General features: G+C 37.4%; 1 protein-coding gene across 1 annotated transcript in view; it reads left to right on the top strand.

Annotated features, from left to right (window-relative positions):
* LOC143027522 (uncharacterized) overlaps positions 1-11,601 on the top strand; it is a 16,179-nt gene extending 4,578 nt beyond the window's left edge. Inside the window, exon 2 of the mRNA XM_076188811.1 lies at positions 10,845-11,601. Within this exon, the coding sequence (XP_076044926.1) occupies positions 10,845-11,601 (757 nt within the window). The remainder of the gene's footprint in view (positions 1-10,844) is intronic.
* The last annotated feature ends 1,090 nt before the right edge of the window (positions 11,602-12,691 follow it).

Raw genomic sequence — 12,691 nt, 5'->3', positions numbered from 1 at the left:
AAAGATGGTAACGATATGGAGAAGCTATAGATATCCTGCTTGTAGAGACGAGACGAAATGAAAAAAATTCTGTAGCTTCTTCATGGACAGTGACTTCCGTGCAATTGGATGAAGAGGTCTGACCTCCTGAGTCCGCCTTTTTGCCTTCACAGGGAGTGCCGCCGTGCCGAGGAAGGTGTTCGAAGGTGTTTGTCCTTTCACAGCCCTGTGACGACTCCCATCAGGTTAAAAGCATCGTTGGTCCCAAACAAGGCCGAAGCCCACGAGGCGGGCACGTCATCGTGACGGGAAAGGGGCCGAGGCATGAGCTTGTTCACACAGATTGACTGGAGAACGTTTCATCCGACATACATAGCGCCGCTCTCACTGTGATTCGCTGAATCGTAGCTTCAGGAAACTTGGCTTTCTAAATATATTTCGAGTCCCTTTTGTATTGATGCGTATCTTTTATATAAGCAATTCCTATTACTACAAAAACACGTTCTGTTTCATCCAACATACATAGCGCCGCTCTCACTATGATTCGCTGAATCGTAGCTTCAGGAAACTTGGTTTTCTAAATATATTTCGAGTCCCTTTTGTGTTGATGCGTATTTTTTATATAAGCAATTCCTATTACTACAAAAACACGTTCTGTGCGGGAAAAAATCTCATAAACGAACCCAGGAAGAGTTTTGGTTGGAAATGATGTAATCTTAACGTATATAGTGACTCAGCAAACGTAATTTGTATTCGCTTAAAAGAGAGTTTGCTCTGTGTTTGCGGGTGTCTTCAAATTTTCCACCAATCCAACGCAGGTGATTCGGCCAAGAATAGTTTCCTTTGTATGAAAGCTGTTTATCTTGTAGAGAAAAGCGTCATGGATATCCCTTGAGTATTTCCTGTTTGTTAACAAGACGTAGTAGGCTGAATTCCTCTGACTTTTCCGAGTTTCTCTTTCTTCGGCGTGATATTGTCCTCAAAATTCACTTTATTTCTCCGTCCTCTCCCTTCTTTCTCTCTACTTTTCCTTCTTTATTGATCTAACTATATCTTTCTCTAACGCTCGGACCGTATGGGGTATTGACTGCCTAAATTACTAACTCCACCACGTTTGCTTGATATTGCTCCAAAGGACAGAATTGCTATTTATTCAACGAAATAACAATCTCTATTACCCAGAGTTCCTCTTCCAAGCTGAAAGTTCTCTTCCGTCGTCCACCAAAGCAAAAATGTTTAAACCGACACGGGGGATTTACGGCCCCAGTAATACCAGATTTTGCTCTTGTTTATTTCCAAAACTGCTGATCTAAAGCTTTTATTCATTAGGACACGTGACCAATTAGGTATCTGTGGGAGGAGCAGCACGTGCACCGTGTCTGCTCGAGCCTAATGAAAGCAGGTATGTGACCTTCGGGAGGCCAGCAAAACAATGATGACATTAATTAATAGCTCCAACTCCAACGGCCACGGCAAGTGATAGTAAATAATTCTTAGACAACACCCAAAGAATATTCACTTGGGAAAAAATACTACAATACTAATAGATTGCAAAACTTAAGAAGTAGTAAAGTTAATGACAGAAATTCAGACGTTTTAGTGATAAGTTATTATCACTATGATATATCATCGCTTAGAATCAAAACAGTTGGAGAAGGAAGAAAACAGATGCATAACAACATTAAGCTTTAAAGGAGTTTGGAAGAAAGTGTGGTGTGAAATTTGTCCTTACGCCTGAGTTCACTGACAAAATAAAAAATGTAGAACATGTTGGCGGAACTATGATAGACATTGTTGTCAAATTGTTTGGAAATAAAATTTCACCAGTACAAATGTACTGTATGAACAACATCAAGAAAAAATCACAAGAGTTAAAAAAAATCTCCCAAAGGTTACATGTTTACTTAGATGGTGTGGAGAGTGATGACAAGGTAATAGTAGAGGATTTGAATGTAAATGGGGAACTAATAGACCTGGCTTGGAAAAGGGGATAGGTGATTTTGGAATTAGTTGAAAAAATAAGTGAAATATTCTACTTCCTTTTTTTTTTGTGTGTGTGTCAGGAACAGGCTGTCCATTATGAACATGCAATTATCAAGATAATCACAGGTGGAGTTGGTACCCATGGAGTCTTGAATTACCTGATTATAAAAAATGAATAAGCAAATAAATAATAATAAGTAAATATAGATAAATACCACCTGTACCATTACATTCAGGTGATTGAATTTTGGTTGTAGAAATGACTATCAAGTAAACAATTCCACACACATCATATATATATATATATATATATATATACATATATATATATATATAGATATATATATATATACATATATATATATATACATATATATATATATATATATATATATATATATATATATACTGTATATATATAATATATATATATATATATATATATATATATATATATATATATATATATTGCAGAAACCACCGGGAAATTGAAAAAACAGATACCGAACGTTTTCATCTATTTAGGCATTTTCAAAGGTACAAAAAAGCAATACAGAAAGAAATAATACATACAAGGATACTCGGCGAGGTCCCATGTTACATTTATCACACACAATTTTGTCAATGATAAAATTGTCCAATTTAAATAAACCCAAACTCAAGTTCATGTTATTTCAATTTCCCGGTGGTTTCTGCAAAAATAGTTTATCACGTGTGTTTTGTGATTTCTTTGTATATTATATATATAAAAATGGAAATGGTCAAAACTGAAATTTTTGAACGAAAGTGCGTGACCCGAACAAAAGGTAACAGGGGGTCATGGACCGGGGTGAGTGTTTTAACAGTGATCTGGCGCGGGGACGGTCTGGAAGAAAACGATTTATACGGTTACTATACACAACAACATGAAGACTCCCTCGGGAGATTTTGAAGACTCTTTCGTAAATCCCGTGGAATTTCCATTTATTCAAAGCTTAACGTGTGACGTCATGTCGCGTTGCTTTCTGAGCTCCTAACAGAACTTCACGAAAATAAGGAGATAAATAAATAAATACACAAATAAATAAACAGTATTCAAACGTCTATAAATGTTTATTGTGACATGACCTAAACGATTCAAAAATCTTTTTTGCCTTTATAATTGACCTAACGAAAAAGAGAAGGAGAGAGAGAGAGAAAGAGCGAGAGAATTTGACGACACCGTCGGGAGACTTTGACGACTCCTTTTGGAGACTGAAGGCTCCTTTAGGATATTTTGAAGACTCCTTCGTAATACTTAAAAGTTGAATAACCGTGGAATTTCCGCGGGTCCTATGTGACATAACATAAACGATTAAAAAAATGTATTGCCTTTATGATTGACCTAACGAGAAAGAAAGAGAGAAAGAGAGAGAGAGACACACGACGGGAGAATTTGACGTCGGGAGACTTTGACGACTACTTCTGGAGACTAGAGACTCCTTCGGGAGATTTTGAAGACTCCTTTGTAATATGTTACGAAATAGCAAAAATTATATGTACTCTAATGAAGAGCGAGCGAAGCGAGCTACGCCATAGGCTAAGCACACCTAAGCACACAACATGGGTGTATCTAATATAAAAAAATTTAATGGTTGCTTACGCCGTCCGGTGGTAATTCGGTCACACCTTCGCGTTTGGTGGTAAATCGGTTACACCGCCAACTACGGTGAAGAAGAAGAACTCGAAGAAGAAGAAGAACTCGAAGAAATCGAAGAAGAAGAAGAGGAAGAACTCGAAGAAGAAGAAGAAGAAGAAGAAGAAGAAGAAGAAGAAGAAGAAGAAGAAGAAGAAGAAGAAGAAGAAGAAGAAGAAGAAGAAGAACTCGAAGAAGAAGAACTCGAAGAACTCGAAGAAGAGGAAGAAGAAGAACTCGAAGAACTCGAAGAAGAAGAAGAAGTAGAACTCGAAGAAGAAATCGAAAAACTCGAAGAAGAAGAACTCGAAGAACTCGAAGAACTCGAAAAAGAAGAACTCGAAGAACTCGAAAAAGAAGAACTCGAAGAACTCGAAAAAGAAGAACTCAAAGAACTCGAAAGAGAAGAACTCGAAGAAGAACTCGAAGAAGAAGGAGAACTCGAAGAAGAAGAACTCGAAGAACTCGAAGAAGAACTCGAAGAACTCGAAGAAGAACTCGAAGAAGAACTCGAAGAAGAACTCGAAGAAGAATTCAAAGAACTCGAAGAAGAACTCGAAGAAGAATTCGAAGAACTCGAAGAAGAACTCGAAGAACTCGAAAAAGAACTCGAAGAACTCGAAGAAGAACTCGAAGAACTCGAAGAAGAACTCGAAGAAGAACGCGAAGAAGAACTTTATTTCCCAAAAAAGGGGCGTAGCCCAAGGCGCGCAGCGCCCGCGCCTAAGGCGCAGCGCCGCAGGCCAAGTGTGAAGCACCAGCGGAGAAGGTACGAAGAAATCGGCATTTCTGGAAGTGGGTTACTGATGTGAAGAAGATTAAACCTTCCAACCTCCTACTCCGAAAATATTTACGAAATATTGCCAAGAGAATCTTTCCCAAATGTTAACAAGAGAATCTTTACGAAATATTACCAAAAGAATCTTTACGAAATAACGCTAAGAGAATCTTTACGAAATATTGTCAAGAGAATCTATATACATAAAAACGGAATTACGGAACTCTGACAAAAGAATCTTTACGAAATATTAATGAGAAAATATTTGCGAAATATTGCCAAGAGAATCTTTACCAAATGTTAACAAGAGAATCTTTACGAAATATTACCAAGAGAATCTTTACGAAATATTGCTAAGAGAATCTTTACGAAATATTGCCAAGAGAATCTCCACTCCACTAACATAAAAAGGTATTTCTCTAATACGTAAATAATATTACCATGGAAAAAGAAAGTGGTGCTAACAAGAAAAAGAGAATCTTTACGGAATTTTGACAAAAGAATCTTTACGAAATATTAATGAGAAAATATTTACGAAATATTGCCAAGAGAATCTTTATTAAATGTTAACAAGAGAATCTTTACAAAATATTACCAAGAGAATCTTTACGAAATATTGCTAAGAGAATCTTTACGAAATATCGCCAAGCGAAGCGAAGCGAGCTACGCCGTAGGCCAAGCACACCTGGCGAAGCCAGGTTCGGGTGCTTGGGCGAGTCACGCAGGCCGCACATAACAGAGACTCAAGGAAATGTAGCTGAGAGGAACGATAGTAAAAATATAAATTCGAGCAGCAATATATATATGTATATATATCTATATATATATATATATATGTATATATTATTATATATATAAAAATGGAAATGGTCAAAACTAAAATTTTTGAACGAAAGTGCGTGACCCGAACAAAAGGTAACAGGGGGTCGTGGACCGGGGTGAGTGTTTTAACAGTGATCTGGCGCGGGGACGGTCTGGAAGAAAACGATTTATACGGTTACTATACACAACAACGTGGGTGTATACATAAAAAAAAAAATTCTCTCTAAACCTTCGAACCTCCTACTCCGGAAATGAGTCATAAAACGGAATTACGGAATTCTGACAAAAGAATCTTGACGAAATATTAATGAGAAAATATTTACGAAATATTGCCAAGAGAATCTTTCCCAAATGTTAACAAGAGAATCTTTACGAAATATTACCAAAAGAATCTTTACGAAATATTGCTAAGAGAATCTTTACGAAATATTGCCAAGAGAATCTATATACATAAAAACGGAATTACGGAATTCTGACAAAAGAATCTTTACGAAATATTAATGAGAAAATATTTACGAAATCTTTACCAAATGTTAACAAGAGAATCTTTACGAAATATTACCAAGAAAATCTTTACAAAATATTGCTAAGAGAATCTTTACGAAATATTGCCAAGAGAATCTATCTAATTAAATAAAAATGGAAATGGTCAAAACTAAAATTTCTGAACGAAAGTGCGTGACCCGAACAAAAGGTAACAGGGGGTCATGGACCGGGGTGAGTGTTTTAACAGTGATCTGGCGCGGGGACGGTCTGGAAGAAAACGATTTATACGGTTACTATACACAACAACATGGGTATATATCAATATACATAAAAAATATTTCTCTCTAAACCTTCGAACCTCCTACTCCGGAAATGAGTCATCACCGGAAACACTAACTCCCGGGTACACATCTGACTCAGACTCAGAGAATCTTTACGAAATATTACCAAGAGAATCTTTACGAAATCACGCTAAGAGAATATTTACGAAATATTGCCAAGAGAATCTATATACATAAAAACGGAATTACGGAATTCTGATAAAAGAATCTTTACGAAATATTAATGAGAAAATATTTACGAAATATTGCCAAGAGAATCTTTACCAAATGTTGCTAAGAGAATCTTTACGAAATATTGTCAAGAGAATCTCCACTTCACTAACATAAAAAAAATATTTCTCTCTAAACCTTCCAACCTCCTACGGAAGGCCCAACCCGGAAATGAGTCATCACCGGAAACACTAATATTACCATGGAAAAAGAAAGTGGTGCTAACAAGAAAAAGAGAATCTTTACGGAATTCTGACAAAAGAATCTTTACGAAATATTAATGAGAAAATATTTACGAAATACTGCCAAGAGAATCTTTACCAAATGTTAACAAGAAAATCTTTACGAAATATTACCAAGGGAATCTTTACGAAATATTGCTAAGAGAATCTTTACGAAATATTGCCAAGAGAATCTATATACATAAAAAAAATAAAGTTTTTCAGTTTTGAAAATTTCCTGGCGTTTTTATGACCACCTTCCGAAATTTTATTGCCTTTATGATTGACCTAACGAGAAAGAGAGACGAGGGGAGAATTTGACGACAACGTCAGTAGACTTTGACGACTCCTTTTGGAGACTGAAGACTCCCTCGGGAGATTTTGAAGACTCTTTCGTAAATCCCGTGGAATTTCCATTTATTCAAAGCTTAACGTGTGACGTCATGTCGCGTTGCTTTCTGAGCTCCTAACAGAACTTCACGAAAATAAGGAGATAAATAAATAAATACACAAATAAATAAACAGTATTCAAACGTCTATAAATGTTTATTGTGACATGACCTAAACGATTCAAAAATCTTTTTTGCCTTTATAATTGACCTAACGAAAAAGAGAAGGAGAGAGAGAGAGAAAGAGCGAGAGAATTTGACGACACCGTCGGGAGACTTTGACGACTCCTTTTGGAGACTGAAGGCTCCTTTAGGATATTTTGAAGACTCCTTCGTAATACTTAAAAGTTGAATAACCGTGGAATTTCCGCGGGTCCTATGTGACATAACATAAACGATTAAAAAAATGTATTGCCTTTATGATTGACCTAACGAGAAAGAAAGAGAGAAAGAGAGAGAGAGACACACGACGGGAGAATTTGACGTCGGGAGACTTTGACGACTACTTCTGGAGACTAGAGACTCCTTCGGGAGATTTTGAAGACTCCTTTGTAATATGTTACGAAATAGCAAAAATTATATGTACTCTAATGAAGAGCGAGCGAAGCGAGCTACGCCATAGGCTAAGCACACCTGGAGAATCTTTACGAAATGTTGCTAAGAGAATCTTTACGAAATATTGCCAAGCGAAGCGAAGCGAGCTACGCCGTAGGCCAAGCACACCTGGCGAAGCCAGGTCCGGGTGCTTGTATATATATAAAATCTAAAATTATTTCAGACAAATGAGAGAGAATGTGGGTGGGGAAGGGCAAACGAAGATGTGTTGGGAATAGAGTTTATTGCCCTAACGTTGCGACCAACTTGGTCTTTTTCAGAGGACTACAGCATTACAGACGGATCACAATTCTTATAGTCGTAGCGTCTCTGTCGTTGTTGTTCTTGTTGGTGGCGATATGTGCAGTTTCCACAGTTTTTCTCGTTTTCTTTTCAAATCCCTCGTGTAGAATTTCTGTGTTGTTTCAATCAGGTAAATGTCCACATTTGTCCAGGTGACGATGTTCTATGTGCCCTGAGATTGTTTTTGTGCTCACTCAAGCGTTTATTGATCCCTCGACCTGACTCACCGAAGTAAGATGATGGACAGCCGTTGCATGGAATACGGTAAACGACACTAAGATTATTACGAATATTATTATGTTTTTTAGATATTTTTCCTATTTTATTGGAAGATATTTTTGCTATATTTATTCCACCTTTTAACAAATAATCATCAATAGCTATGGTGTTTGTAGAATTAGGGACAGAAAGAAAATGCGACTTATCCTTTCCCGGGATCCGGACGTTTGAGCCATCGTAGATCTTGAGGAAAGCCAAGAAGAGAAACTTCCCACAAATGGTGACAAAATCCCTGTGAGCCATTTTGATACCTTACTTGTGCATGAATTCCTATTGGAGATAATTGGCTTTAGAGGGGAATTCATGCACAAGTAAGGTATCAAAATGGCTCACAGGGATTTTGTCACCATTTGTGGGAAGTTTCTCAAACTCTCACATTAAACACTCAGAAGATTTTGTGAGTAAAATTAAAAGACAAATCATACCTATAAATAGCATACTACTAAGTCTCGATATAGTTTCCTTATTCACTAATGTTAACACGGAAGATATCTTAAGTTTTTTGGAAACCAAACGGCACCCATATCAATACAAACTCCCACTTTCAGTATCAAAGATAGCCTGACCCGTTTATGCATCAATACCAATGTTTTTACTTTCAATAATTCTTATTTTAGACAAAGATATGGTTGCAGTATGGGTTCTAACCTTTCACCCGTGTTAGCTAACCTATATATGGAATATTTTGAAAGTACTTTATTACCTAAGATTAAACCACCTGACATGTTTTGGTTTAGGTATGTTGATGATATTTTTACACTGTGAAACGATATGTGGGGTTCTTTTGATGAATTCTTTGTTAGATTAAATAAATTAGCTAAGAATATTAATTTTAAGGTCGAATGGGAAGGAGGTAGGATTCCATTCCTGGACATTTCGGTCATAAGAGACCCGGACCAATTGTCCTTTACTGTGTATAGGAAGCCTACCCACACAGGAAATTACCTACACTTCTTTAGCCACCATCCAGATAATATTAAGTCTAGTGTTCCATCGGGCCTATATCTCAGAGCCCTTAGGATTTGTAGTCCACAATTCTTGCAAATAGAATTTGACATAGGTTATCCGGAATGATTTTTAAAGAAAGCCCTACATAAAGCCAAATCCAATTTTTATAAACCAAATAACTCCAGGGAGAAGTTTAAATGGGGTAACAATAACATCACTGTACCATTTAGTGAATCTATCAACTTGGTCTCCAAACTTCTACCTAATAACCAAATCAAATTTATTTACAATTATCCAAACAGTATTTTTAGAAAGGTAGTAAATATACACCAGAGGGATGATGTGGACCAAAACTCCGGGGTATATAAATTGCCTTGTAAAGAATGTGATGATGTCTACTGGGGCCAAACTGGCATGGATTTGTCCACGAGATTAAAGGAACACAAAAACTCCATAAAATATGGACAAGTTAACTCCGCTGTGTTCCCTCATGCCAGCCAAAAAGACCACAGATTAGATTGGGATAATGCATAAATTATTTTTAAATCACACTGTAGCTATCGAAGAAAAATTGTAGAATCTTCTCTAATAAAACATTATCCTAACTTTAATACCTCAAAAGGTCAGTGGCCCCCAGATTGTATTACGAAGTTAGCGGTCAACAAAATAATGTCAAGAGTGGTCGGACAAAACACCACCAACTGTCCTTCCTTGACCAACCATTTCAAGGGCATGTAACCTGAGTCCCCCCACTTTCCCCATCCCCTTTTATGTACCCCTCACTTCCTCATATATACTTGTACCTTAACTTCTTGTAAGCATTCTGCTGAAGAGGACTACAGATAGTAGTCGAAATATACAGTTACCCTGTACTTCCGTCATTTTTTCTTCCGATAGTGGGTTTATAGAGAACTTTTACATATGTGTTATATCATACCAATGTCCAATATATATATATATATATATATATATATATATATATATATATATATACATATATATACATATATATTCGTACAGGTAGGTAGCAGGTCTTCTTTAATACATATAGAATTAAATTTGACCGCTGCTTATGCAAGAATAAGCTTCTTATTAAAGGATTCAACCTTTCTAATAGTGGATCTTTGTCTTTCATTAAGTCGGATTAAAATATTACCGAAGTTATATATCATATGTTACGACGTTTCGCCCTTCTTAGAGCATTTTCAAGGACATCAAAATGATAATTGAATTATATATATATATATATATATATATATATATATATATATATATATCTGACAACAGGTGAATTGGGGAAGACTACACTAAAAAATGATGAAAGGTAAAAAATCTTAAGACGGGATTATGTCCGTGGTGCTTCGTGGGGTGCTGGGATGACTATTTGTCCACCCGGGGAAGCTAGAGCCACGGAGGTAGTTCCTCCCCGTACATTTATGGCTGGAGCCTACTCTCGAATATTGAGGGCCTCCAGGATCTCCAAACGATGAAAGTTGTGTGCGGAGTCGATGATCTTTGCGTTCTCCACCAGGATCTTGCTAGTCAGGGAGGAGTTGTGTTCTTTCAAAAAATGCTTCGTCGGGGCACCAGCTTGTAGATGGCACGTTAGTCTTCTAGAGAGAGAAGTCGTCGTCATTCCTATGTAAGACACAGGATGAAGCTTACAGTCTTCGTCCGGGCAGATGAATTCATAGACAACATTACTCCTCCGTAATGGATTGAGGTTACGGGTCGGGTTATTTCGCAGGATGAGGCTTGACGTTTTGAAATTCTTATAATAAATCCGAAGCTCCAGTTTTTCTCCAAGGTCGGATGGTTGTACACCGCGTTCAACAATTTCTCTGAGGATTCTTTCAGCCAAATCCCCAACCCAACCTATGGTTTGGCCAAGAGACTCCACGAACTTCTTATCCTAAATGTACCTAGTTCCTGGTTGCTAAAGTCTCCTAAAGAATTTATTGACCTTCTTCACAACAAAGCCCCTACAGGTCTTATTGCCTCGTTAGCTGCTGAGAGTCTCTTTACGAATGGCCCCGCCATTGAGACCATAGACTTCATCTTGGATGAGGTTTATCACTCCAATCATGTTCCCTTGGACATTCCGGAAACTTTGCTTTGTAAACTCCTAGAAGCGTGCACGACAGAATCCCCGTTCTGCGGACCCGACGGTAAGTTGTATGGACAGGTAGATGGTGTGGCGATGGGGTCCCCCCCCCTCGGGGTCCTTTTCGCCAACTTCTACATGGGTTTAATGGAAAGACGAGTTCTCTCTATTCCTGTAATTCGCCCACACTCCTATGGTAGATATGTGGACGATATCTGCGTTGAAGCAAGAGCCCATACACATCTGCAAGAACTATGTGAGGCATTCACTAATGACTCTTGTCTAAACTTCACAAGTGAACACTATGGTGATGGTTCTTTGCCCTTGTTAGACATCTCAGTAAAGCCCAACGTAAGTAGATTTACCACCACTGTATACGTAGGCACGAATGAGGGTAAATGTTTAAATGCGGATGGAGAATGCCCTGCAGCCTACAAGAAAAGCGTCATACGTTCATACGTGAACAGGGCATTCAAGCACCGCTCCTCATGGCCTCTTTTACATCAATAGTTTCAACGCTTGCAGCAAGTCCCGGTTAACAATGGATTCCCCAATAAGGACGTAGAAGAAGCCATCCGAAAAAAATGGAGAATTACCTAAATCACGACACCGTCCCTCCCATGAAACACCCCTCAATTATTCTCAATTACAGATCTTTCATGAGTACGGCTTACCGAACGGACGAAAGAATCCCCAGAGAAATATTTGAACGCGGTGTACAACCATCTGACCTTAGAGAAAAACTGGAGCTTCGGATTTATTATAAGAATTTCAAAACGTCAAGCCTCATCCTACGAAATAACCCGACCCGTAACCTCAACCCATTACGGAGGAGTAATGTTGTCCTATGTCTTATATAGGAATGACAACGACTTCTCTCTCTAGAAGACTAACGTGCTATCCACAAGCTGGTGCCCCAACGAAGCATTTTTTGGAAAAACACAACTCCTCCCTGACTAGCAAAATCCTGGTGGAGAACGCAAAGATCATCGACTCCGCACACAACTTTCATCGTTTGGAGATTCTGGAGGCCCTCCATATTCGAGAGAAGGCTCCAACCATAAATGTACAGGGAGGTACTACCTTTGTGGCTCTAGCTTCCCTGGGAGGACAAATGGTCATCCCAGCACTCCACGAAGCACCACGGACATAATCCCCTCATAAGATCTTTGATATTTTATCATTGTTTAGTGTAGACTTCCCCAATTCGCCTGTTGTCAGATATATATATATATATATATATATATATATATATATATATATATATATATATATATACATATATATATAATATATACATATATATATATATATACACACATATATATATATATATATATACATATATATATATATATATATATTAACAATGATAACAATAACCAAAATGAGAGTTCCGGAATACTGGAAAACATTAAATATGAATGTGAGAAAACAAGGCATAAAATAACCGGAAGAGCAAAAGAAATAATCTAAATAAAGATTACCAGTAGCAAAAGGAAAAGGGAAATTGTATGGTGTATATAAGTAGTTAGAACTAGAATAAAACAGAAAGAAAAATATTTTAGAAAATATATGAGTTGAAGAAATATGAAGCAAG

This window comes from Oratosquilla oratoria, chromosome 1, assembly GCF_046742065.1.
Source record: "Oratosquilla oratoria isolate Oo_2021 chromosome 1, ASM4674206v1, whole genome shotgun sequence".
NCBI classification, from domain to species: Eukaryota; Metazoa; Arthropoda; class Malacostraca; order Stomatopoda; family Squillidae; genus Oratosquilla; species Oratosquilla oratoria.
Note: the sequence above shows the minus strand (reverse complement) of the source record. Positions and strands in the feature narration are given on the sequence as shown.